Source organism: Apaloderma vittatum, unplaced genomic scaffold (assembly GCF_000703405.1).
Source record: "Apaloderma vittatum isolate BGI_N311 unplaced genomic scaffold, ASM70340v1 scaffold32655, whole genome shotgun sequence".
Taxonomy (NCBI): domain Eukaryota; kingdom Metazoa; phylum Chordata; class Aves; order Trogoniformes; family Trogonidae; genus Apaloderma; species Apaloderma vittatum.
In genome coordinates this window covers 2,079-29,927 of record NW_009719381.1, presented here as the reverse complement: position 1 = coordinate 29,927, position 27,849 = coordinate 2,079, and the positions used below count along the sequence as shown (strand labels likewise).

The window sequence follows — 27,849 nt, the reverse complement described above, 5'->3', positions numbered from 1 at the left end:
AGATTACATGATGGAATTCACATTTTCTCAAGAAAAGCTGCGTATCAAGGATCAATACCATTGAAGATATCTTCAAATTGCAACACGTGAAGCAGGGTCCTGTAACAAGTTTATCAAAAGAATACATACGATGGATCTCAAAGAAAGCTGCCCAAGTGTTAGCATTCCCAGCTCTGATGAACACAGAGAGAAGAAAAAAAGATTTACTGTAAGTATGTAAGAGTGTAAGCACTGTAGGCAAATGCATAGGCAGTTAGTGCCTAGAAATGCTACTTCTTTTTACTAGTAAGCTTGGTGTTGTTTTCAACAGGTTTATGGAAATCTTTTCACTTGCTCTTTTTGAGTACTGACCATAGTCCAGTGTGAGAAGTTGTGAATGTTTTACAGTATTTAACTGTGGTGCTTTTCCCAAAAAGAATTTGACTTTACCAATTTCTGGTATTTGTACTCCCAAATAACAGCATTTTCTTATTTAAATACATAACTGTCCAAATGCAGGTATAACATTTTGGTACCAGATCAGATTAAGATTTGGTGTCCTACGTGATTTTTCACTAAAGTACTTATTTTGTAAAGGACTGAAGTGTGGCTTTGGTTTTGGTTGGGGTTCTTCTGTGCAAAAGATCAGCTTTTTGAAAGACCTTTCTTCTATCATCCTTCCTGTTTTCTGGTTCTAATGCCTGTGAGGTTTTTTGTGTCCTGTTCCATTTCCACTCCTTGTCATTCCCCTCCCTCTTCCTTTTTCAGCCTGCCAATTTGACTTGCTTTCTGCAAGTACCTATTCTGTGGAGAAACTTTGCGTTGCATACTGAAAAATAGTGTGGCATAGATTCTTGTTTTACTTGTTTTGCTTTAGATGTGTGCTAGGATTAAAAGACAGTATCTTAATACTTCCTCTAAAAAAGCTCCAGCTACTTCATTGCTCTTGTGCAACTTCCTCTAAGCTTTTTTATTTTTTTGAGCGAATTAGTCACTCTTCAGATGTGGAATGCAAACACACTTACTGTTTGAAGAACACAACAACACAAAGATATACTTTGAGTAAAATACATCTGCCTTTCTTCTTCACCTGCTTTCCCTGGAGAAGAATAACACTGTTTGCTTCTACAAGTGTGTCAAGATGTAATTTGGGGAAGGAGAGTGCTGGTAAAGGGAGCAAGCAAAAGAGAACTTTACTAATACTTCAAGCTGCTGCATGCATGTGAAACTCAAATGATTGGAAAGAACTTCGTTAAAGTCTAGACTTGACCAAAACAGGTTTGTTTTATTGCCTCAGTGCTGGTAGTTCTCCTGTTAAAATGTGTGAGTGTGGTACATACTAGTGTTGTGATTTCCAGGTCATTTTACCTAAGGATCTGTGTGACAACCTTAGCAACTCAAAGACACTTTCTTTGTGCATGCCCCTTAGAAAGCTGTAGAAGGAAGAGTAGGAGACTTCAGAAATTTGGGTTTGAGAGGGAGGAAAAGAAGTCCAACCCAGCTTGCACTCTGTGGAGGTACACTTTGTCTTGGTGGCTTCTGCTTTCTGCAACAGGGAATAATTAGCAGTTTGACAAGAACTTCTTTTCACAGCCAAGCTTTTGAGTATTGCCACATTTATTTTAGGATTTGACAGCAGAAGTGAGGGTCCTACTAAACTTCATGGTAGGAACTGTTAATTCCAGCATGTGCCTGTCAGTGGTTTTACTGTGTCTTCTCTTTTTGTCTCTCTGTTGTAATGATGGGAGCCCATCAGTACTGGTTTTGTTGTGGAGTGAGAGCAGGGTGCAGGAGGAAACAGTTCTTAAAAAATATGTGGTAGGTATAGCTGTTTATTTCTGATTGCAATGTTAGTGCCATTTGCATAAAAAGCATTAAAAACCTGAGAGTGAAAGGAACGGTTAAAATGATAAAGGCTAGGAAAGACTTCAGGTGACTTACATAGATCTTCACCTTGCTGTCACTTACAGTATATATCAGTACTGCTTCTGAGAATCTTACTGGTCTGAATAGAAGCTATGAATTCCAGCTCAAACCTCATTTCATGCTGGCATGGAAACAAGAGGAGTATGTGCAACTTGGCTTCTTTTTCCCCACGTCACGCTTGTCCTGACGAAGCATTTTTAAAAGCAATCATGTGTCTGTGCAATCTTCATTCTGAAAAATAAGTCAAGCTCTTCAGATTTGTCTTTGGAAATTAACTCTTCACTCCTCCTGAGTGTTTTCATATCCTTTTGAATATTTGATTTGGTTTTGTTAAATACTCCATATATTTGATATATTTACTACCTTTTTTTTCTTATTGACAAATAGTTTAATGTTTACATTTTTCGAGCATTCTGGCAGGGAAGCTTTCTTGTTTCTGCTTAATTCCACTTCTATCCGTTCTAGTTTACTGTCCTGCCTTTTTCTGAAGATTCAGCATTCACTTCATAAAAAAGAGCAGAATACCTACTTGATTGGACCATATCTAGGCTATATTAATTGTTGTTCTGTCCTTGTTGCGTAGTGGGCCATTCGTTTGTGTCTTTTAACAAATAGCTTTGTTTTGGATTTCTCGCTTTTATCCCTATGCTGTTTGATGTTTGAGGCTTAATTTTCAGTTCTGACCTCTTCTCATCTCCCTTTACACCCCCATCATATACAGGCTTATTAAGAATTCTCTTTCAAGGGTGCTGTTTGTCTGATTAAATCTGGAAACTTTGTCTCACGCCTGCAATGTATAATACTCATCTCCAGGCCTGTGGAAATTAGGGAGGTTTTTTTTTTTATTTTGTTGACACTTAATAAATAGTTTCCTTTTTCAGTGCTTGCTCTCTTGAAATTGAAAAACAGTGTACTTTTTTACTTATCTTTGTTTAATACATCTTGAATATTTAATCTGGTAGCATTACCCACCAAAACAGAGTTGAAGCCTTTTAATTTCAGTGACTTCTTTTTGTGAAGAAATCGATCACTTCCAGAAACAGCTGGATTCTATCCTCTCTGTATCTGGGAAGGTAGTTTATGGTGATGATTGTGATGGTGATGTTTTTAGGAATTCTGTTTCTTCTTTTTTTTTTTTTTTCCTTTCTTAAAGCTTTGTGTTACTTATCCAAGGTTATTACAGAGTGTGGATGTATCTCATCTATGTTTTAGGAGGTTTCCAAGATTAGTTTTGGTTTAGGAATAATTGGATTTGAAAAGTTTATTATCTAAGCAGGGCTAGATTCTTTCCCTCTGCCTTTCTAGAAACAAGCCTTGCATGTTTGCAATTGAACATTGCAAATCATTAAATAGGTGTAGCTAGGACTAGTAATACAGCCCAAAGATGTGTTATATTTTTGTGCTTTACCGATTTTTTCATAGATATCCTATGTGTTCTTACCATTCAGTGCTTACTTAACTGTTGAACTTGCAATTTCTCCTTTGTTGGATATTCAGGAGCTTCAGTGATGGTGTGAACTGGATGACCTTGTATGGCTTTTTATGTTCTCTCACGTAAAAAATGTTGAATGCATCGTTGTTCGAAAGCTGACTACTCCAGGAACAAAACTGGTTTAATTTTGAGGTTACCAAGGAGGTGAATATCCTCTTGTATCCCAAGTTAAGCTTGCCTGTCCGCTTTTGCAGCCTGTGCATTTTGCCCTGCTAATCTAAGAAGTTGTCCATGGCCTACTTCTTAAGCTTCTTGGCATTGATCTGCCATGAGCAGTGAAGACGTTGTGTGTTTGAACATGCTGTATAAGGCACCTAGTTCAGGAAGACAGTACTTAGAGTCTCTACAGCCAAAGCTTTTGCTATTACAGCCTCAGGAGGCTCTAGAAGATGTGTAGCTAGGTTTTATGATAATGCTGGTTAAGCGATGTAAGGGAAAAGCTAGTTTTCAAAGAGTCTTCTCATCAGCATCCTACTGGATGCCTATTTGCATCCTTCAGTGTTCCTCAAGGAAGACTTGAGAGCACCTTACTTAAGCAGTTAACATAGCATGAGTGCAAATCGCAGGCTAAGGAGCTGGTGATGGTGACTGTCATTTCCACTGAGGGAATTAAAGAGAGAGGTAAGCTGCTGTTGCAGGACAGAAGGGAGACTGGGGCATTGGTCCAGTTTTCTTCATCAGCAATTAGCAGCCTCTGCACTCATTTCCTTACTGTGCCCATCCTCTTCACTGAAGGAATAGCCAGACTCCTTCTGGAAGAAGGTGGAAAAGGGAGGTCAACTAGTTGTGTAAGAGGCAGGAGAAGCCTGCTGGACGCTCACCTGTCAATAGGATTTATGAAGCAAGGGACTGACAGTCTATTTAGTTACTGGAGTCCTCGGCTGCCGTGGGACTTGAATGGCCAGAACTGTGCAGAAGGTTCCAACTACACCTCTCTTGATCCTGATGCTGCATATTATGTCACCTGTCATGTATTTTGGATACAGCAGTGGTTTTTTTCCCCCCATATAGAATTGTGTCATCTGCCAGAACACTGACTATAGTTATGTATTCAAGATATTGCAAGGAACGGTTGTCTTTTATAACTGACTTCCGTATGTGCTTTCTCTTAAGGCGTTGTTGAAGGGAATCTCAGTGTTAAATGCTTTACTTCCTTAATATTAGTCTCGTTAAGAATTATCAAGTTAACAAATTTCATAGCAGATTTTTATAAACTATGTGATGGCCAGGTATTCTTGCTGGATATGAATTTATAGAACTCTGTTAAATCAGCTTTGGTGTTACTTTTGTTTACCTGATGTCTGAAAATAATCCATAAAACATGAGAATCTTTTAATTGTTCTTTTAATCATTTGTGTTGATGTCTGTGTGACTTAGCTGTAAGAAATATATAGCTCCACAAGTATGTTTGCACAGTACACTTAAGAACCTGCTCTTATTTCCACCACAGGATTAAACTGGGGAAGTTTTCTTAAACTATACTGTTGGCAATAACTTGATCTTTATTACTACAGGTTTACAAAGTGTTGGTCTCGGTTGGCAGAAATGAGTGGTTTGTCTTCAGACGGTATGCAGAGTTTGATAAACTCTACAATACGGTAAGCAAAAGGCAAGCTATGAAACCGTGCCAGGATAGCACAGAGTAACAGTTGTTTACAGTGTTACCATTTGTGTTAATTCCCTCTTGAGGAGTTTGAGTCGACTTTCAATAACCATAGGAGCCTGTTTAAAGAAAATGAAAGGGTGAGGTTTTTAAACTTCGCTTTTTTTGAATTTCAAACTCAAAATCCACTTATTTGTCACTTTTTATTGTTGCTTGGGATCACAGTGTAACAAGAGAAACTTCCAATTTCCTGGTTGTCACAATATCTGAAACGTGCATTTGTTCGTGTAGTAAAAATCACTGCCAGACTTAGAACATCTAGGGGGCCGGTTAGCTCAGTCAGTTGAGCGTGGCGCTAACAGTGCCAAGGACGCGGGTTTGATTCCCGTTCGGTCCCCATGTGTTGCCTGATCTAGTCGAGAGGTGGCGTCCCTGGCAACAGGGAGGCTGGATTAAAATGATCTCTAAGGTCCCTTCCAGCTTAGGCCATTCTGTGATTCTACGATTTAAAATAAGTGTTTTACTTTGAAGTACTGAAAGCAGTGAACAGATCCATGTTTCTTAATATAAACTTTCTGATGAGTCAGTCATGGCAATTCCTACCTGCAGTTTCATAGTCAAATTTTGTAGCAGTGGTCCAAATACAACTGGACTCTTCTAGCAGCAAATCCAAGGAATCTATACTTAGTTTCCAAATAGTATTTTGTCCCTCTTACGTAGTGGGCAAGTGGTGCAAATACTTGCTCAGATGTGCAGTCTGTTTTCTGTCCTATGTCCATGCTTTTCTGCAGCTCATCATGTTTAGAGCTCACAGTTTTTTTCTTCAACAAAAGAAGAAATTCCTCTGTGATCACCATAAGGAAAGATTACCAGCTGCTTATCTGTGCCTGCATTTGTCTTCTGTTGGCCTTATGGGAAATAGGCTCTTCTTTCTGCCTGGCTGTACGTGTGTTTATATGATATGTGGTAGCCATATAGAAATGCAGGCAGCAAGCTCGGAGCTGTCTTAGAAAGTGTGAGCTGAAGACAGCTTGGATATCCCATGCCGTGCTTTGCCTGCATCTTTTAGGTGATGTGAAAACAAAGTATCCCCGTTTCAGTATCTGCAGAGCAAATGTTGGTGACCCTGTTCCCTTTAACACGTTCTCTTAATGTTCAGTTTAGCATTGCTCTGCTCAAGTTTGTTCAGCATCGGTTTTTCTGATGCCTATAGAAGTGGAAGTCCTGGGGAAGTATAACCACAAGGACATTTAGTCTGGTTTCAGTTCAGTGTAATTCATGTAGTATAATACACCAAAAAGAACTTGCACTGCTAACTGGAAGAGAAACTGTATTAGAAAATGACTCTCTTTAAGAACATGAGAGTAAGATTGTTTTTCTGGAGCACTTGAAGATGAACCAAATGTAATCAAGGCTTAGCTCATGTCAGGGTTTTTTTTAATAAATTCAGTGCTGTTTTATATAATATTCTGGTCAGTTTATTAACTGTAGAATATAATCAAGTTTCAAATGCAGCATTGTAGAACAGGCTGTTGATCTATTTACAATTTTGACTTGGGGATAAACCACCTGTGGTTTCTAAAGCTTGAAGAATGTCGTTTGGAAAAATGCAGAGGACCTGTATCTGCAGCCTGTCTTAAACCTCGTGCATGCACCCCAAGCAAGACAAAAACAAATCTGAGAGGGAGAGAATTGGTGGAGGAAGGAAGTAAAGAAGAGAATAAAACCAACATTTAAATTCTCGCGTACATCTTTTTGGTCTGTGGCAAGTGGAAAATAATGTGGCAATACTGCAGAAGATAGCTGCAGGAGTCCATAGCTTTCTAAAGTGAAATTGCCTTTGAATTTAAAAGGGTATGACTGGTGCGAACAAGCTGGGTACAGATTGTTTTGGGTTTGTTTTCTTTTCTCTGAGTATATGAGTAGAGAAGATGGCAGAGAGGAACAGAATTACTAATAATCAGATGTTCAAAGTGTTGTTCAGGAAACAAGCAAATTGCAATTATTTCTAGGTAATTTGGTGTCTAAGTACAACCCAGCTGTATGTGTTTTGTTTTCAGCTAAAGAAACAATTTCCCACCATGAACCTGAAGATTCCAGCTAAAAGAATATTTGGAGATAATTTTGATCCTGGTAAGTTATCATCTTGTTACTCATTTTGTCAGTTTCTTTATATGAAAATTGATCTATTCCAGCCTACAAGAATCTATCTTAGATGAGTTTTACAGTAGTCCTCAAAACAGTGACTAAACCAAAGTTTAGTCATGCTTCAGTCAAGAGCAGGAACTAGCGTAGGTAGGTATTCTACCTTGTGATTGTGAACAAAGTATTGCTTAGTGGCCTGGTACCTGTCTTGCGCTAAGGTTGTAGCTCCTCACAGCCCTCCATATTCAGGATTGTGAGAGATTCTGAACTGTCAGGTGTCATCTCTCTTCTATAAAAACAAAAACCAAAACCCAGACTCTTCTAAACATAATGCCTAGCAAATTCTAAATTTCCTTTGACCATTTTTTTCCCCTATCTGACAAATGAAATAACTAAATACTTTTATTTTTGAAGGCTTTTGAATCTAAATGTACTTCCTTGTACAGTTTATATGAAAATGAACCTCTTCCTGGTGTTCTTCCACTTACAAAAGAAGCCTGTCTGGTGTGAACGTGGTGTGATCCTGTTAGCAGTGATACATCACAATTAAGTTTACTCTGTTCACATCAAAATGCTAGTGAAAAATCACTTGTAAAGTGCATGGAATTAGCTGGGGTGGCACCACCGTTGGATAAATAAAAAACAAATAGGAAGGGCAAGCCTTTGCTTGGTGTGTTCATACCCTTCTTTCAGGCCCTTTTTTGTTTAATGTTTTTTTTGATGGTCATTGGAAATCTTCCCTGGCTTGCTTATGTGATCATACTGTGTTTGGAGTTTCACTTCTTCCTGCATCTGTTTCAAGCATTTCATATTTTACCTTTGCTGAAGAACAAATGGATCCAAAGATACTGAACTCTCAGGATATGTTGTCTTGGTTTGGGGTTTTTTTTAGAGTTCTTTCAAACAAATTAATTCTTGGCAGTTACAGTTAATCATCTGGATCCTGATGTGAAATGCCCTTTTATTTTTAATGAAAATAATCAAATGCAAATATCCAAGCTCTGATGTCCTCTTCCAATAAAGACATAAATGATTGCCAAAAGTTCTACATGTATTGTGTCTACAGGCACTTCTTGTTTTGTTTTGTTTTTTTCCTTTTCTCTGACCTTGGAGATTTTCATAGCTGGCTGAAGACCTAGTTATGTCATGCAGTCTGGCCTGCCAAATGTACAGGTGAATTTCTTGGAGTCAAATATACAAAACTGGAGTTTAAATGGAGGGAAAAAACCACCCTAAAACTTTATTAAAACCGTATATGTAAAACAAAGGCCTCAGACGTGTTTTAGATTTCTGTGAACTACGCTGAAATCCTTGAAGCATGAGAAACTGAATAGTTCTCAAGATGTTTCTTGCTAGGGGGCAGGGTGGAAGTGAAGCCATGATGCTCATTTAAATAATTCTTAACACTGATTTATTGAAGCTTTGATGTAATGTTTCTTGTAATGTTTCTTCTGACTTCTGAAATAAGCCACATATTTTACAAATGTTGAAAAAGTATTTTACTTCTGTCAGTCCAAGCTTGGGTGTGCAGGATTGTACTATAGCACTAGAGTGCGGTAGAGTGAAACTTAAGTATCCCTTTTTCCAAAATGTACCAAAAGTAATACCATAACATACATCATCATTTAATGCTCCATTTTAATTGTCACTTATGTTATTTCAAAACTAATCTTGTTTTAAATTCAAAAAATAAGGAAGAGGAAAATTGTAGAAACAAGTCAGAATACAGAACTAGAAAATTACAGAATACATTTGAGTTGACATGGTGCAGGTGTTTTATCTTCAACAGCATGGATAGCTCTGTAGGCTTAGAGTAGCTGATGGCATTTTGTACATCTGCTGTACTGAAAGTGCTGCCTGTAATGTCTGTATGCAAATGTACCTTCCTGATCGATGCCAGTAATTTGGGACTATTAAATGCCCTAACAAAGGTTTAGGGTTTATATTCATAACATGAACATTTTTTTCTTAATATTTGAAATACAGCTTTAATTGAAATTTCATTTTAATTTAAAATGTTAATAGTTGTCAGCACTCTACATGTGAACAGAGTCATTGGAATACCTGAAAAGTTAATACACAAATATTCTTCTTCCATACAAATTATTGCTGATATGAGTAATAAAAGACAAGATTATTCTCTTTTATACTTATTTCATGTTAAAGCTCTCTTTCTATTTGAAATCCCTTGTGTATTTTTAGCAGTATGGAAAAATAGAAGTTATGTGTCTAAACTTTGTATGAGGGTGCAGATTGTGAGGTTGTTTTGGGTTGAGTTGGGTTGTTTTTTTTGCATTAGAGATGTCCATAATGGAAAGAAAAGCATTTTATTTAGTTATCTGTAATGGTTACATCTAAGTTCCTGCTGGTGGAATGAATTGTGCAACTTTCCCACTGCAGTACATATATTATGGAAATATACTGCTTGATGGGACTGTGTAAAAACTTGGCTTGTGCAACTCATATCAAGTTTTGGCTGTGGGGTTTTTGTTTTTTGAATGGAATTGGGAAGGGCTTGTGCATGCGATGAAGCCAGTATAGGTTAGCCGACTGTGGTTACGTATTGTTCTTGAGACACTTCAGTCCACTTCTAATCCACATGGATTTCTGCATTTACAAGTAGAGTTGCAGAGAAACTGAAATTTGTTCGATCGCCACACTTGACTATTTTAAGCTTGTGATTTTCATATATGGAGGCAGCCCTGTTCTGAACCAGCTGTGAACCAATCTCTCTTTATCTGCTGTTCAAGTCCTAAGAACACCTAAATTTGCAAATAAGTCCTTTTTAGAAGCTCACTGATCATTCTAATAAATCTATCTTTTTTCTTTTTCTCACCAGATTTTATTAAACAGCGAAGAGCAGGATTGAATGAATTCATTCAGAATTTAGTTAGACAGCCAGAACTATGCAACCAGTAAGTAGCTGAATTTCTGTTTTATAAGGACTATTTAAAAAACGTGAAATGTCAAATACAGAATTGCAAATTAAGTACTTTTAACTACAGAAGATGTATTTTTACCTGTTCTGTGCTTTTAAGTACAATAAATAAACTTTAATACAGCTATTCATTCCTTCAGGAAAAACCTATAGACTGAAGAACAGTGTAAAAATGGTTTTGATTTTTGAAAATTGATCCACAAGTAAACTTGCAGACAATGAACTGATCTTAAGTGTAAACTGTTGCTGCAGAGCAGGTTTTTGTTTTGCCGATAGCTGTATGTGCTGTTTGAGAACTCCGCTGTCACCCCTACTACGTTGCTGGGAGTAAGTCGCTGCCTGCATCTCTTTGTTAGAGCGATTCATGTGTGTGTTTCAGAACACACATGTGTTTCATGTGTGTTTTCAGCGTGTTAACCAGGTAGCTTAATGAGCTTACTTAGGTGGTTTGGGATAACCAAGCTGATCTGTCTGAAACAAATGAGTCAGCTTGTGCATAAACTCTTTGGTCAGAGGAACTACAGGCGTGTTAACCTCCATCAGCAGGACAGTGAAGAGAATCAGCTCCAGTGAAATCTGGAGGATAGTACTTCCATGCATGAACTGATTTGAGGGGTGAACTGCATTTTTCTTTGATTTTAAATCTATAACTAATTGGTTTGAACGAAATCCGTGCAGCTTCCTATGTTGCTTGAACTAGTAAAAAGGTCAAACTCTATGTTTGACCTTAGCGTTGAGTAAATGTCTTTAAAACATACGCTTTGTTTAATTAGCCTATCTGTACAACCTGTGAAACTGCTTGTTTCCCACAGGAAAGAAACCAAACAGAATATTGTTGCAGTTCACAGTGTGCAGTCAGATTTTTTTTTTTCTTCAACAAATGTACTATTTAATATCCTGTTAACCTGAAATATGTGCTTCCTTTTTTTTTTTGTTTTTTTTTTTAAAAAAGGAGCATTTTACATATACTTGCTTGTGGTAAGTGGAAAAAAAAAATCAAAGCAGAGTCTTTATGGTGGAATAGTTTTCCAGTAGAAAAAATACTGTGAGGTTTGTGGTCATAGTGGTGTTCTTCTCTGGGGGAGGGAAGCCAAATCTCAAATCCACTTGCCTTCTCACATTTTTGTGAGCTTTTAAAATTATTTTACACTCAAATGCATCTGTAGCTGAATCTATTTCTTCAACATGGTACTTTTCCCATCTGATACATTAAAACTAACTAAAATCAGGTGTTTTGGTGCTGTTGAAAGTGTGCTAAGTAAAAAGCTTATTAGACATTCCACAATGAAAACAAAATAGAGACTGAAGTTTCTTGTGTGCTCCTTCCACCCTTAAAGTAATAGTGATATGTGCGGGAGAAAAAGCAAGACTTTAATGCACAGTTCAGTTCAAAAGCATTTAATTTTATAGTAATTTCTATGTTATTTTAATAACTACCAGGTACTTTGTTTTTCTAGAATGAATTCCTACTTTTTGCAGTGCTCCATTGCAATAAATTAGTAATTACATAACCTGTCACCTTTGCTATGTGCTGATCAATGTTATTAGTGAAGAAATACCAGAACTTTTATGACCTTGGTTGTTGGAGGGGTTTTTTTTGTAAAACCTGTTAGAAACTACTCAAGGAATCTGTGGTGACTGCATCTTCACAGATAGTCCACATCCTTGCTTTCATAGACTGTTTTGCTTTAATATGCTAATTAAATTTGGTATTAGGTAAAATAACTTTAATAAAGTAGTACAAGGTAATGTACGAGGAAGGCTAGCGAGGGTATGCGTTCTCTCAGAACTTTAAGGAAATCCACCTTTTACTACATCTTTTAAGCATTAAAACCAGTATCAAGATGTCATATTTTTCAACCCTACCTAGGAAAACTTTTTCATTAAAAGCTTAAGGACAGTTCATGATTATGTCCTCATTTCTGGATGGGAAGGCACCTGAACATCTGAACTGAAAAGCACAAATGTCAGATTCAGTGTGTCCAGGATGGTAATGTTTTTTTCTTTTTTCCTTCTCCTTCAGTGGACTTTGTTCTGGGGTTTGACATGTTTGTTGAATATTGTATCAGAGCCAAACCTTTCTGCTCAGTAATAAACCCAACCAAAACCTAAAGTGTATTAGAGTGATTAGAGAGACCCTGTAATGGTTGATAAGGATTTTTCTGTAATCCCTGTCAGGTGGAATACAGGGCGAGATGGATCATTGGCTTAGACCGAATTGGGAATTAAGTGGACTAGCTTCAAGCTGCTTTTACTCAGCTAACTGTATTTGATAGAGAGCTTGCTCTCCAGAATAGAAGCAGGTGTTGCAAAAAATGTCAGAAGGGATGAGATCTAATGCTGCATCCTCCTTGCTGACTGCTGTCTTGAATAGGAGGTGGGACTTAATTACTTGTGAGTGCTGTGAGGCCCCCTAAACCATTGAGCAATTGAGGCTGCTCACTCCCTCAAATGTAGGTCTTTACAGAAAAATTAATACATTTAATTGTCTGTCAGAATATGTCCAAAGAAAATCTATTTGAATCTAAATGTGTGATAGAGGATGCATTAAAGATGTAATGTAGTTATTTTTAAATATTCCAAAGTAGGTCCTTAATGAAAATGAGAACATTTGCATAGAATTTGGAGAACTCAGGGATGACAATACCCTGCAGCCTCTGTGGGAAAACGAATTATCAGTGCTTTAAGTGAGAAGCGGGAGTATGCACTTCTTTCCTAGAAGAAAATCAGTGACTAGGCTTTTCTGGTTTCAAAATCTGGAAAATGTAAAAATTAATGTGAAACCTCTGGATATTAAGATCTTGCAGTCCATGTTGGAGAAAGCAAACCTTGTATTACATTAGTTGTGCTCTTTTAAAATGTTACTGTACATTATGGCTTTCTGAGCCTTTGTTTTTTGAAAGAAAGATAACAGTGGTTTACATTTTTTTAAAGAAAGAAAGGTTTGTGGAAAAGCAGGAGGAGCTGGGCACCATTATTTAAATGAAGCGTGCGTTATGTATTAAGGTTCTGTCACTGGCAATTGATTTTACCATTTTACTTCAAAATTTGTGTGACGTTTTAGGTTTGTTCATATTCCTGCATGTGTCCAAAGGTTTTGTATGGCTTCATATGTTTCTGCAGGAAGGCTAATGCAGAACAAATATCATGGAAGAAACCGTATTTAGAGGAGCTTGACACCCCTTCATGGATTTCAGAGATAATCCATAAACTAAATTTATCCAGTCAACCATAAAAATGGAGAGAAAACCAACATTTGCTTGTAGTAGATCTACAACGTATATTGAGCATCCCTTTTTTTAGACTGTTTTCTTGATCCTTGTAATTTTGTACGTGAGATTACTCAGCGTAGTTTCAGTGTATTTTAAAATACCTCAAGTTAATACATGTCCTACTGAACTGTATAGCGTTTTGCATAATATGCTTCAGAAATGGCTAAGAAATTGGTGCGTTAAGCTTTTTATTTTTAATCACTACTTCTTTGCAGGGCTTTTAAAATTAAAAAATGTGAATACTGTAACGTTGATCAGTTACACCTTTTATCGTGAACACCCTGCAACTGTGCAGCAGCCTTTCACTGTGAATGGGTTTGATTTTATTTTTTTTCCGCTGCTGTGAATTCAATCATGGACAAAGTTACTATAGTAACTATTTGAGGTATATTACAACATACTCTATTTAATCAGCCAGTTGTCTAGAATAATTAATGCTGAAAGGTAATTAAGGTCTGATTTTGTTGTTCTGTATTGAAGAGCATTAACCATAACTTTTTATTCTTGATTTTATGATATCCAAAAGATTCTGAAACTTAAATTGTTGTATCATGAGCCCATGTTATTATAATATTCAAACCCAGTGTTGTTGAACTTTTTGAAGATGGGAAGAATTAAACTGAAATTACGGTGGAAAATTGTTTGAGCAGCCTTGTTGCTGTACTTTAAGCCTGAAAGGCTGAAGTAACAGATTTTAAGTAGGACAGGAGTTACGTTCAGTAATGCTAATATGAAATACAGGCATTCATATCTGATCCTCACAGAGGTGTTGAGGGTGAAATGGAATGAAAACAGCAAAGCAAGTATATGTTCTTGTATAAAACTTGCCCCCTAGGGGCAAGAGAAAAGAGCAGCTCCATAGTAAATGCTTTTCTTGTACTGAGCAACTCATGCAGGGTCTCCTATCGGTGGCTGCCTTTCTTAGAGAACTTTATCTTTGAGATTTAGGTAAGACTTCTTCCCTGATAAGCAAGCTGCCTTTGAGTGAAATGAAAGAACTTGAAAAATTCAAGTCACCTCTTCAAGTGGTATATAGACTATATGTGATACCCATTTGTTTAGAAATAAATTTTGTCTTGGTTTTATTACATTGTTACTCGCTCACTGTGCTGTGATAAAGACGTTACATTGTTTTCAATTTACTCTTGAGTAAGCCTTGCATCCCTGAGTGGCTTCTTGGAACTCTGTTACTGTTACTTACCCTCCTTTCTCACAGTCCTCCTCCTCCAGCCCCTGCCAAGACAGAAGCTAGAATCCAGTACTGAAGATAAAACGCTTTTCCTTGGGCACTGTGGGAAGCCTGTAGTCTCTTGCCTGTTCCTGCAGGACAGCATTTGTGTCCTGTAGCTGACTGGAAGAATCTCTTAACATTAACTTTAAAGTGAATGCGGACAGGAATGTTACTCCCATGTTTCTCTTGGACTTGTATCTCTTTGGGATAAAAACTATGTATTTCAGTCTGTGTTGTGCTGGACTATTTCATTCTTTTGGGAAAACTGAAAGTGGTTTTAAACTCTTAATTTCTTTGCAAGTAAGTTGATTTCCTGGTGGTTGCTAACGAGTTGGAACTCAGGCTTTCTTCTAGTTAGCTTTTAATGCAGTTCTGCAGAGCATTTCCTTATGAGTCTTCACATACATATGCCTTAACATGTCAGCTTTTTGCAGGTGGAAAATTTTGTGTACCGTATGCAACACATTCAGATGTTGAATTATGTTGCTGTAAAAGCATTTCTTGTGTGTGGTCCTTAACTGAGAGAGCTTTAAGTATAAAACTTTGTGATAAAGAACTCATCTGTATGCCGCCATTTAGTCCTGCGCTTCCTGTGGTTATGGCTGAAAATCGTGCAGACTGTCAGTGTGCTAATGAAGTTTTACCTGTGTTTCTAGCCCAGATGTCAGAGCATTTCTTCAGATGGATAACCCAAAACACCAGTCAGATCCATCTGAAGATGAAGATGAAAGGAGCAGTCGGAAGGTAATAAATCAGAACAGTCTTCTATATTTTAGCTACTTGAGGGCAATCTTAGGTATATTATTTAGTGAAAATTACTGCTTCGTTTCACAATAAATTACCTCCATGCTATTTTAAACAAATCTGTTCCATTGTGGGCTGTAAGATGTTTTTCAGTTAGATATGAACTGGAGAGAGAGGTGAAAGTGATTGCTAGCTGTCTTGCGTCTTCCCCACTTGCTGTATGGGTTAAAGAAATGCAGCTTTAGTCCTGACTTAGCTGTCACAGTTTTTGCAATCTGTTCAAATATTCTTGCTCAGAACATCTGGCAAGGAAAAGGGAATATTGAATGTTGAATTGTCTTTTTATTTGCTTGTGTGTTTTTTAAAGAGGGGGAGAAAAACAATTCTCTCGGGGGAGAAAACTGCAGTCTTTCTAAAAGTCACTCAGGAGCAAAGATGGATTTGATTTCATTTCACATAACACTGTGTGAGGTCTAAAGCCTCTTTTGTCACAAAAGCCACTGCATGGCTAGATGGATTCTCTGAAAATCAGTTTACAACTTCCAGAAACAGTGCTGTTTGAAAAAGGGAGTATTTCTAGGAAGGCAGAAGTGCCATATTAAATATGGCACTTGTTTTCTCTGTGGCTTACTTCTTGGCATACAGATGTGATCTTAATACTTCTCCTCTTATTCAGCCCCTGTTTAAAATGTAAGAGTTGTCCTTTTCGTTTGTGTGTGACCCACAGCAGACTGAGGGTTTTCTGAAAGTTTCACTTCCAAAGATGCCAGTCTTTGCTGCCTTCTTTTTTTTTTTTTTTCAGTGTGCTTGTCTAATTTAAAATACCAGTTTCTTCTCCTTTGAAAGGTATTTTAAGTAATGTGGAATGATCTAAACCTTCTGGGGAAAATTAACGATGTGTCACACTTCAATAAATTCCAAAATAGACAAGTAATGTATGGTGGCCTGCACCATACTTTTCAATAAAAAGTTCACCTTCTCATAGTTATGGTAAGTGATGAACACTAAGGACCCAAAACAAGCCTTAAAAAAAAAATCTTGTATATAGTAGCTTTTTTAGAACTGCCCAGAACCATTGTGCTATTCGGTCTTTTATTAGGGAATAGTAGCATCCAGCACTGCTGTCAGGGCATTCTTTTCTGTAGGAGTACTGGTTTTGTGATGCCTGCTAGCCTGGCCCCAGGTAACTTGTATTTGAATGCAGTTTATCCTTCTGTGATGAAGTTCAAAACCACAGTGAGGGTATAAATACCGCTTTTTTTGTAATCAAAAACAAAGTTGAGAAAATTACCTAAATGACAGTGGCTTCCTCCTCTCCCTGTAACTAACAAATTCTGTCAGGGTGTGTTCTGGTAAGATTTATGTCGTTCCTGAAATTGAATTAGTTAACCTTTAATATCAGGATAGGAAAAGTTGGTAATGTTTTTCGTGGGGCAGGGAGAATATTCTTTTGTTTTTTTAAAAACACCATGTCTTTTGTTAATTATTCTTGCATAAACAGTGTGGGTTTAAAATAATTTTATTGGTAACATCTTGGAAAATTTAGAATAAAAGGTAGAAAATATATTCTTAGAGCAAATATAAAAGGATTAAGTTCTGGATGAGGAAAAAGTTGTTTGTTGGAAACACTCTTAAATTTTTATTCCTAATCTTGTCATCTGTGTCTGGAGAGTATTATTACCTTCATCCTTGAATGTGATGTGTGTGGAAATAATTTATGACAAGGTGATGATGGGTGGATATTTCAATTTAAAAAATTGCCTATTTAGATGCTAAATCTCCTTAAAAATCTGGTATAAGGAGTGTCAAGGTATGGAATGAGCAAGTTAGCAGACTATTTTGGAATTAATATTGGTTGAAATGTAAGAGAGGATTAAAAAGTATTAAAAATAAACCTCTTTGTCTCTCCCAACAGTTAAACTCTACCTCACAGAATATCAACTTGGGACCATCTGGAAATCCTCAGTAGGTTTCAATTCAATTTAACACAAAAAAGAAATTTTCATGAGATTTTATTAAAATTAATTTTGAAACCTGTAAAGTTAGACTAAGCATAATTGTTAGTAGTACGAAAAGTTCTTTGAATATACACCTATATTTTTTTATTTGCACCATTTCAAGAATGCAAAAATCCTGTGCTAAATAAACAACCATTAAAAGTTTTTCCTTTTTCACATTCAGATTGTGTTAGTCTGCTATCTTTTTACTTAAGGATACCATAGCAAAGATGACCTCTCTCTCTTGGGAGTGGTTCCACAACTGTTAAGAATGTGAACAATTTCTGAAAACAAGTTTGTTTCAGTGCACAGCAAAGGAACAGTTTCCCTTGTTGATACTACAAACTAGTTACTGCAGTCATAACCTGCTTCTCTGTCTGGTGTATGCTCCTCATTTCTGCATAAATCTTCTTTTCTCATCTAGGATATGACTGCTATTTTGGTTTTGCCTTCCTCACAGATTTGTTCTGGGCTAACAGAAGGAAATGCCTAATAGATTGCAGTTAAGAAATGAAGTTTAAGAGTACTTCCCTTCAAGGGCAATAAATGGAGAGGTGTATGGTGATGTAACTATTGTTTTGGAATTTGAAAACATGGATAATTGTTTTGCTGACAAAAATATCCATGAATTGTATTTAGGGAAAAAGTAAAGGAATCCTGGGAAAATCTGAAAGGACCAGTGAAGTGGGAAGTGGAAAAAATGAGTGTGAATTCACACACAGGAGAGGAAAGTGTTTGTGCCTCCTTCCTCTCGCTGCAATTTAAAATTAGAGAAGAATGGATGGAGGGAATGATGGGGATAAGCACAGAGAGAATAGATAACAAATGTGGTCCTTCCCTTCTTCCCTCTCATAAGCTTGAAGAATCCATTTGGCCCTCTGGAAGTGAGAAATAAGGTCCAGGAAAAGTCATGGGGGATTGGAGACTTAAAATATTACAAGAAACTAGGCTATGGGGAATGAAAAAACAGTCTTGCTCCTCAATTACATCTTAACCTTCAACTTATAAAATAAACTCAAAGGATGCAGCTTGAACGTTTGCCCTGGAGAAAAATGGAATTGCAAAATGAAGGAGATGTTGCCTCTGAGGGAAGGTCTGAGTAAATCTAGATGTTGGGTGGAATGAAGAGTAGAGCGGCATGTTAACAGACTGTTCTTTGCACGTTACAACTCCACTGCTACTGCTGAGCAGCTAGAAAGGTTGTGATTTCTACCCAGATGACATGTCTCCTTAAATATCTTTCAGTGCTAAACCAACAGACTTCGATTTCCTGAAAGTTATTGGGAAAGGCAGTTTTGGCAAGGTGAGGTTTCTTACTGCGCTGTCTTATGATGCAAGGATGCTAGCTGGTGTGTCATGCAGGGTGACAGTTGGCTAGAAACTTGGACACAGGTTTTGGAAGTGGTGTCAGTCTAGGGTGGCATCTAAACTGTCATATTGGATCCCTGTGTCTGCTGCTTCTTAGTTCTGCCATTTTTTCCCTGGTGTGGCAGTTGTTGGCTGCCTTGGTCACTTGTTGGGAGTAGCAAAAGGGAATGTTTCCCTTTCGCATTAAGAGCAAGAGGGATCCTCTGTTTCCCCTCGAGAGGAAGGGAGGTATCCCTGTGCTTATGCAGCAGCTGGAGTATGAATTGTGCATTTCCCTTTGTTGGCATGGACTGTGCTGTCAAACCTCTGATGCTGGGGAGTGGTGTGAGCAACAGCTCATTGAAATGTGACTTATAAAGTGATATTCTACAAAAGTGCAACAGAGAATCCCTCTTGAAATATTTTTCCCCCCCTCAGGTTATTTTTCAAGTAGTTATTTTTCACTGAATTGTCTTTAAAACTTACAAAACCAGCTGAAATTGATCTCCATAGAAATTCAATAGGTCATGGAAAAGAAATGTTAAAATTCAGTCTTTCATGGTATCACTATTGTGACAGATTTTTACTGAACTGTAAACTCACTCTGTTGATAATTGTATTGCTTGTTGACTGTATTAGAGGCAAAGAAGCTGTATTGTGAAAAAATAGCATGAATACTTTCCAATTATGCTGAAATTACGAAATTTTTACTAACAGAATGTGAATTGCAACAATCATCTTCATTTGTTTTGAATTTCACAGGTTCTTCTTGCAAAACGAAAACTGGATGGGAAATATTATGCTGTCAAAGTGCTACAGAAAAAAATTGTTCTTAATAGGAAAGAGGTGAAGTATTCTTTGCACGCCCACCTCCCTTCTTTTTTTCCCCCAGTTACAAGATCATTCCTGTTTACTTATTGATCTTTTACTTCCTTACAGCAAAAACACATTATGGCTGAACGTAATGTGCTTTTGAAAAATGTGAAACATCCATTTTTGGTTGGATTACATTACTCATTCCAAACGACAGAAAAGCTTTACTTTGTCCTGGATTTTGTTAATGGAGGAGAGGTATGTGGTGGTTGCTTGGATTTGAGTCTCTCTGTTTTGCTCTAATTCTAGGTGGGAGGAATGAAATGATCATTTAAAATGGGCTGTGATCAGCATTCTCCCAGTTTTGAAAATCCTGTAGCTATTGCTACAGACTTCTATAGCTATTTGGACCTTGTTCTTCTTCTTAGCAACAACTTTAATTCCAAATTTGTTCATGGTTGACAGGTACAAATTCTTTATTTTATAGTTACATAAACTTACCGTTGCTACAAATTAACCTTATGTTAACATTTTTCACTATGTAAAACTTTTTTTCTCTTGCATCTAAATTAGCTGAAATGCTGATATTTCCATAGTGGAAGGAAGGAAGGAAACTGGCAACTGAATTTACTACTCTGATATTACTTGGAAGCTTGAGGTTATTCTGTAGCTTTGCATGGTCTAATTAGTTATTGCCAAATAGCCTTATCCTCAGGATTCTTTTCCTTGAAGTGATCCTTTTGAATCTGAAGAGCCGTTAAGTAACTTGGGAGAGAACTTGTGAAAGAAATTGAGAAATTCTGCTTAATTAGCAGATGTTCTGGAGCAGTTTGTCTTCAGGTAGTAGGGACCTGTTGCTTTTCAAATTACCCAGCACTTCCAGAAGTGCTTAAGAAACTCATGTATAATAAACTGGCTGAATAGTCAGTACACATGAGAAGGGTATAACACACTGCTTCCATTCCTTCAAAACGTTCTGTGGAAGATCAAGAATCGTGTAGACTAATAATACTTGAACCTATGTAGGAAATCAGTTGTGATTGAAGAAAGCAGTGCAGTGAAAAATTACTGTATGACTGGACCTGTCCAACATATGTGCTTTAAAGAAAGCATTATGTCTTGTCACTTGCTGCATTATCAATTTGGTAATTCATTGGTGTAAAACGCCCATGTTTCAGAAGGTCTTACAAGTGCTTAAAACAGAACAGAAAAGGAGGATGAGACAGAATACTGTCAGAGATGATAAAACTCTGGTCGGTGAAAGAGCACAGGAGAAGGGCTAGAATCCATATAGCTTTTTTTGATGTGTCTCAAGCTTTCCTTTTTTTTTTTTTCTCCTTTTTTTTCAAGCAGGATATACAGAGACAAGTATAAAATATACTGAATAAACCAGGATGTACATTAGTGGCCTACTGTCAGTATTGATAATGCTCCTAGAGCCGGCATTCTGACCCCTCTGAGTGTCAGGAGCTGGGGCAAGATGGGCCTTTCTCTTGTGTATCGTACTGGCATCTTATTTAGACCGTATTAGCAAACTCCTGGTTTGCTCTGCTCTGAATTCCTGGCCACAACTTAATTTGGCATTCTTCCAGGGGAAGGAAAATACAGTTCAAAACAGCTTTCAAATGTGAATGAAGTGCTTGGAAAGCTCCAATGGCTTTTTATGTTTTTCCCTAACTTTTGGAGGTGGAAAACAGAAAATTTCTGTTTCCTTAAAATCTCTGCAAGTTGAATGGGTAGCACAGTTTAATCTGCAAGATTTAATCTTTGGATGGACTTCTCTATCTGCTCAAACTATTTGAAGCCAGACAGCTCTCTGTAGTCGAGAGAATTTGTGAATCAGCTTGGAAGGTACATCTCCCGAAGTGATCTACCTCTAGGTGATTTCAGAATACAATTCTATAAATACTTAGATACAAAACTTTGCATACAAGTATATACAGAAATGGAAAATTACTTATTTGATGCCAGCTTACATCTGATTAGGAGGCTATCTTGCGTGATTTAATCTTGCCAGCTTCTAGTCACATCTTAGTGGTTTACTCGAGTTCCTTTTGACTAGTCTTGGTTTTAGGGGAGTGTCCGTATGTGTTTGAGTTATCCATTTCTTTGCTACAGAAAAGAAAAAAGGGAGAGAATAAAGAAATGACAAAGTCAAGTACCAAAATCAATTTTTTTTCATTTTACTTTTTTTTAAGAAAAGTGGGCAGCTAAATAAAATTACTTCTTATTGCTAAAATTTCATGTTACTAACCTGACCTTTTGTTGTGTAAAGTTCTTATTTACTATTTTTTGTATTTACAGCTGTTCTTTCACTTACAAAGAGAACGTTCCTTTCCTGAACACAGAGCCAGATTTTATGCTGCTGAAATAGCCAGTGCACTGGGCTACTTACACTCCATAAATATAGTGTACAGGTACGTTTCTGAAAGGTATCCTTGTATTGCAGAAGTTCAAAATAGGGCAAATTGTTGAATGAAAAACACTACATGAATTCATCTTATGGGGAAACTTGAACATACCGTCTTCACCAAAACTTGAAGCTTTCAACTGAAGAGTTAAGTCCTTACCTCTGAAGCAAGTAGTGCTGTTTTGAATGAATATGATTATTTTCTTTTTTCCAATAGGGATTTAAAACCAGAAAACATTCTCCTAGATTCACTAGTAAGTATGCAACATTCTTCTTAGTTTTATGTGTTCTCTCACAAAATTGACAGTTATGTATATCCTCATGTTGAGCATGTTCCGTTTTTAAAATACCACCCTTTCTTAAACAGGGTCATGTTGTGTTGACAGACTTCGGACTTTGTAAAGAAGGGATTGCAAGTTCTGATACCACTGCAACTTTTTGTGGGACACCAGAAGTATGTTGTCAACTTTCGTGAGTTTTTGGCTAGTAATTAATGACTGCTGACTGTTACTAATATTTGTGTGACTGGAAGATAAAATATTCTAGTTTTGTACTGTTGGAGATTTGCATTCTTTCAGCAAGCTCTTCCATGAAACCAAAAACTAAAGACAAGCTTCCTGCAGATCTATTCTTTGTCCTTTTTAGTAATACACAGTGTCTCCTACTTACTACCCACATCCCCATAGATCATCTTTCCTTCCTCCCTTTTTTCAACCCGTTTCAAACATTGTTTCCTCCCATGACTCGTAACCACTGGCTAGACACAGGACAGTTAGCTTGTGTAACAGCTGCAACAGATTTGCCAATATGAATCTACTTACTAAAAATCAGTGGCAGGTTATGGTAAGTTTATCGGGACTTGAGCAGATTTTGTATATGCATGAAACTTTGAACCAACTGAATGAGTTCATTGAACTCTGTTCTGTTTTTACTGAGGAAAGTACACTGGAAATGTTAAAATCTGAAAGTCTTGAACACGAGTGAGGGATTCACTGAAATGCCAAGATTAGTGGCTTTGATAATTCGATAAACGTACTTTTAAATTACACAAGAGGCCTTTGAAGGCAGTGAAGGATGAGTGAGGAGTAGCATTTAGCTGAAATATTTGAACTACAAAAAAAAAGGCAGGTGGCAACATGTGACAACTTATCATAGTTATGATCAGAGTAGGAATCCATAAAGCTGAGTGGTAAATGTAAGCTGAAACAATATTTGTTGAATATTTTTGGAAGTTCAAAGGACAGTATCTAGAACACTGTTGGCTCTGAATCCGTTTGAGAAAATGTGGGGCTTTTTTTTCATGTTCAGAGGCTTAGTCTTCACACTTACCTTGGACTTAATGATACATTTGAGGCAGAATTATCTTCTGTTTTCATTTATATGAACTGGATGGGGGGCATACAGGCAGAATAGGCATGGCTAGTAGCTGGCTTACCGAAAGATGTTCCCTCTACAACAGTGCGGCAACCCATCTGAAGCGTAAAGCAAGTTTCATAGGAGAGGTGGCAAGGTAGTGTGGCGAAACAATAGGGTGTGGGGAGGTACTGTTTCCGTCGGGAAAATACCTGTACTACTTGGTAAATAACCAGATGCTGACGAAGTATTGGTCAGGTTCGTTGAAGAACAAGATAAATACTTTGTCTTAAAATTGATGTGAAATAACTTCTTCTGAAGGTGTTTACTGTGATGTGACTAAACCATAGGTTTTATTCTTGCTAGCCTGATGTTCCACAATGTCTAAACCACATTTTTTTTATTTTATTTTAGTATCTTGCACCAGAAGTCATTAAAAAGCAGCCCTATGACAACACAGTAGACTGGTGGTGCCTTGGTGCAGTTCTTTATGAAATGCTTTATGGACTGGTATGTACTTAATATATGCGGGGCAGGGATTGCTTTCCTCCCCTCTTCCTCTTTATGTGAAGTAACACCAAATTGTTGTTAAAGATGCTAACTTTTGCAAGATACTGAAATATTCCACTTAAGTGGATGAGCAGATTGTCTTCTACTTAGCATAGCACCTGTTTTTTCTCTTTTGGATTTCACATTGCCTCTTTATGTCTAAAATTTTGCTTTCCAGTGAACTGCTGGACATCAACTCTGAAAACAAGTAGTCGTCACTTTTGAGGGAATATGAGAGTAAACTGAATCAGGAGTGATAATACCCAATAAAAAAACCCACCAACTTACAAATAAATTCTTGCTAAATGCCATAATAAGTAAAATTAGAAGACTTTTTATTGCTTTGGTCTCTCAGGTTTTCTCCTAGCTTTTGGACTTCTCGGTGCAGCATTAGAACAAAAAAATCTTACTATAGTTCTTCTAGTCTCAACGTAATTATTCCAGTAACAATCTGTTCTGTTAGTTTTCTTGACTTTTGTCTCCTCCCATAGGACCTTAAACAGAGAGATAGATCTGTTTTTTCCACTCATGTTCTTTTCAGGCAAGTTCAATGGGAGCTTTGAAGCTGGATGACATCTGTGGCTACTTATGAGTGTGAGAACACATTAATAGAAGAGGCGGCGGGTGGGGAAGTGAAGCTATCAAGTGTAAAGTTCTGGGAGTGCTGAGGACTGAATTAGAAGTTAGCAAAGCCTAAAAGGAGTTAGATTTCTTCTCCACTGCTAGCAGTCTGTATTTCTTTTAGAATCATTTACTGGTCGTGTGCATGAAATAACCTTGCGTGTGGCTTCAAATTCACATACAACTTCATAACTTTTTTTTTTTAGCCTCCTTTTTACTGCCGTGATGTTGCTGAGATGTATGAAAATATTCTTCATAAACCCCTAGTTCTGCGCCCAGGAATCAGTCTTACAGCGTGGTCGATTCTGGAAGAACTTTTGGAAAAAGATCGGCAGAGCAGACTTGGAGCAAGGGAAGATTTTGTATGTAATGACTTAGTTTATCAAGTCTTCATTTAAAGGGACATCACCAAATTTATGTGCACAGCACAGGCTGGAGATAGAGATTGCACTCTTATGTCTATCTCTGTTTTCCTCCTTTTTATTTCTTTGTTAAATATGCCATTGTGGTCAATCCCTGAAAGCCGTTGGGGATAGGAGAGAGATGATGATTGTGCAATATAAATATTTTGAGCTCGGTTGCTGCTGTAAGTGCTAACAAAGGAAGCACATTTCCTGTAGTCACTAAGGTATGCTAAGATAGCTTTCACTGTTTGTAGTGCAAGTGGGAAATAATCAAATAAAAGGTTATTTTCTGGTAATCTCAGTAACTACCTGAAAACCAATGTCAGTAACTACCTGAAAACCAGTCTTCAAATAAAGAGGAACACTAGTACCGTGCAAACAGCAGCTCTGATTTTTTTAGCCCTAAAAACATGACACGTTTTCTTGGTGTAACAACAAAAACTTTGCAAGAAGGTGATGTGAGAAAGTGTAGATGTCTTTGGAACTCTGTGATGAGGATTCATCTTAGAAGGACTTCTCCCATCCATTCATGGTGAGATCTGCATAGTCTTCCCTTTGCAGCTGTAACGTTAGGTAGCCTGTCGACCTTGTAACAGAGCATTTAGACTGTGGCATCATGATTTCTCACAGGGTAGAGCGAGATGAAAGGGACGATAGCGTTGGTGTTCGCCACTTCATAACTAGTCAGCATACTGCAGAGTTATTGAAGCAGCTGCCTCTCAGAAAGCGATCTGCTTTACAAAAACTAACAAACCTTTGAAGGCAGGAGCAGAGATACTAACAGAGACCATTCTTGTTATATAGTAGACTTCAAGGTGGTTCGTTTTTAGGGTTAAAAGCGGAAAATATGATCTTAAAAGGAAACTAGTTTATAGAGCCAGGCTAACAAATGTTAATTGCTGTTTTTACCAACTGTGGCCTTTATTGTAAAGTAAACCTAAATAAAAAAACTGATGAAGGACTTGAGTTCCTTTATGTGCCTGCAGTCTGATGTGGTATTTGCTATAATGCCCGGGATGGATTCCTGAAATACTTAAAATCTGTATTCCTTACTGCAGCTTGAAATTCAGAAGCACCCATTCTTTGAATCTCTCAGCTGGTCTGACCTTCTTCAGAAGAAGATTCCTCCACCATTTAATCCTAATGTGGTAAGTACCTGGAGCTCTTTGAATTCATACCTGCCAAATTCCTGCTTTTGAGGACTCATCTATTTGCAAAGGATTTTTGTTTCAGAATGGTGAAGAATGGGAATGCCCCAGTGCCGACTGGCCTTTTGAGCAAGGATGCGTCTTTTTCTTTTTTTTTACTTTTTTTTCTTTTTTCTCTTTTTTTCTTTTTTTCTTTTTTCTTTTTTCTTTTCCCCCTTTCCCCCTCTTTTCCCTTTTTTTTCTCTCTCCTCTCTCCTTTTTCTTTTTCCTTTCCTTTTCCTTTTTTTCTTTTTTCACTTAAAACTCGTTTTGACGTATTACTGTTTCCTCTGCTCATTCCTGTCAAAGTAGTGTCAAGTTTTGTGGGTTCTGAAGACCACCAAAGAATATACAGCCAGCCTCTTTATTTGATGACTTTTCAAAAGACTTGATTTCCTGCTTTTTGTAGTTACTAGTTGCAGCTTCTCAGTTTCCTCCCATCAGTTTCAGTTGTGTTAACCTGTGACTTCTTGTCCAAAGACTCTGGGAGGGGACAGCAAGGAGGAAGTCCTTCCTACAGTCACATCAGCGTGTCATGTTTTGTTGGGTCTGTGTCTGTCTGGTGAGGAAGCCTTGGCTGTCTTGCTTCTTTGGGACTAAATACTCCTCTGCTTTAGTTCTTAGGCTTGTTACTGGGAAGCTGATGTATCATAACAACAGTACTGTTGCTAGAATTGAATTTATTGATAGAAAAAGGAGAAGGAATTTGGTGTGGTTTGGTATTTATTTGGGGGTGAGGGTTGTTTTGATGGTTTTTCTTCTGACGGTTGTTGATTGGTTTGGTTTTTTTGTTCAGGGTGATGTTGTGTGTGTGTGTGTCTGTGTGTCCTCCCTTCTTTTAGAAGGGAGGAGGGTGGTTGTGCTTGGTTTTTGCATCTTCCTAACAGTAATTTAAGAAAAAGATGTTTCTTCATATTTCTTTTGTTTATCAGATTGTGAAGATGCATAGGCTTTGTCCTGGACTCCAGCCTAAAGGAAACAAGCAGGCTTGTAATAGCAGTTTTCAGGGATGCTGTGGTGTACCTCTCTGTATTTTCTGTACTTAAACAGATAACTCAAGAGTTAAATTTGAAATGTAAAGGCCAAGCACAAATTTAAAACATGGTATTAATATTACAACTGATAGATCTTTGTTTTCTAGGTTGGACCAGATGATATTGGGAATTTTGATGCAGTGTTTACAGAAGAAATGGTCCCATACTCAGTCTGCGTTTCTTCTGATTACAACATTGTTAATGCCAGTGTCCTAGAGGCGGATGATGCATTTGTTGGATTTTCTTATGCACCACCTTCTGAAGATATGTTTTCCTAGAAAGTTAGAAGCCAACAGCATTTTGGAAGTCTTGGGGTGAACTGAAATTTTAGGGTTATGGACACATTCCAAAATAGCGTAACTAGTGCCTCACTTTGTATGTAGGTTTGAAACCTATGAACAAACTTTCTCTGCTGTATAGGAAAAATTTGGGCATTTTGGATGGCTTTCTTTAGGGTTTAAACTGTTTCTGCTGCAGAAGATATTTTTTAAAAACTGTAAAAGCATTCTCTCCGTATTTTTTAAGCAAAAACACTGACTATTCTCCTCAGTCCCTTCAAGTTTACATTCATACCTATCTTAAGATTTGGCTGGCACAAACAGCAGCAAATTTAGTAAATTTATAAATGCTTTTGTACCTATTTACAGTGACTTTGTGCTTGAATTGTAACTATGCAAATTGTCTTTTGTATATCCTGGTTTAAAAAAGGTAAATGTTTTCCCTGTTATTTCAGTTGGAAATATATGTTGATTTACCTATTAGCACTTAAATGATGGGTTACTGTAAGTTAAGACCAATATTCTT

The 27,849-nt window shown here is 37.3% G+C and overlaps 1 protein-coding gene across 1 annotated transcript; it reads left to right on the top strand.

Annotated features, from left to right (window-relative positions):
- On the top strand, positions 1 to 27,849 carry LOC104269351 (serine/threonine-protein kinase Sgk3). Its single transcript, XM_009870613.1, has 16 exons — positions 1 to 208; positions 4,912 to 4,995; positions 7,061 to 7,133; positions 9,985 to 10,060; positions 15,243 to 15,330; positions 17,246 to 17,295; positions 18,573 to 18,630; positions 19,437 to 19,520; positions 19,614 to 19,745; positions 21,792 to 21,904; positions 22,115 to 22,151; positions 22,265 to 22,351; positions 23,665 to 23,760; positions 24,627 to 24,782; positions 25,883 to 25,972; positions 27,153 to 27,849. Exons 1-16 carry the CDS (start codon positions 131 to 133, stop codon positions 27,321 to 27,323), a joined length of 1,473 nt encoding a protein of 490 aa, XP_009868915.1. The 5' UTR covers positions 1 to 130; the 3' UTR covers positions 27,324 to 27,849.

What these genes read in the sequence shown, in the direction of transcription:
- LOC104269351 (XM_009870613.1), top strand. Translation starts at nt 131, where the DNA reads ATGGATCTCAAAGAAAGCTGCCCAAGTGTTAGCATTCCCAGCTCTGAT. An exon ending in TGGAGATAATTTTGATCCTG is followed by an intron (nt 7,134 to 9,984) that starts GTAAGTTATCAT and finishes TTTTCTCACCAG; the next exon opens with ATTTTATTAAACAGCGAAGA. An exon ending in TTGGAGCAAGGGAAGATTTT is followed by an intron (nt 24,783 to 25,882) that starts GTATGTAATGAC and finishes TCCTTACTGCAG; the next exon opens with CTTGAAATTCAGAAGCACCC.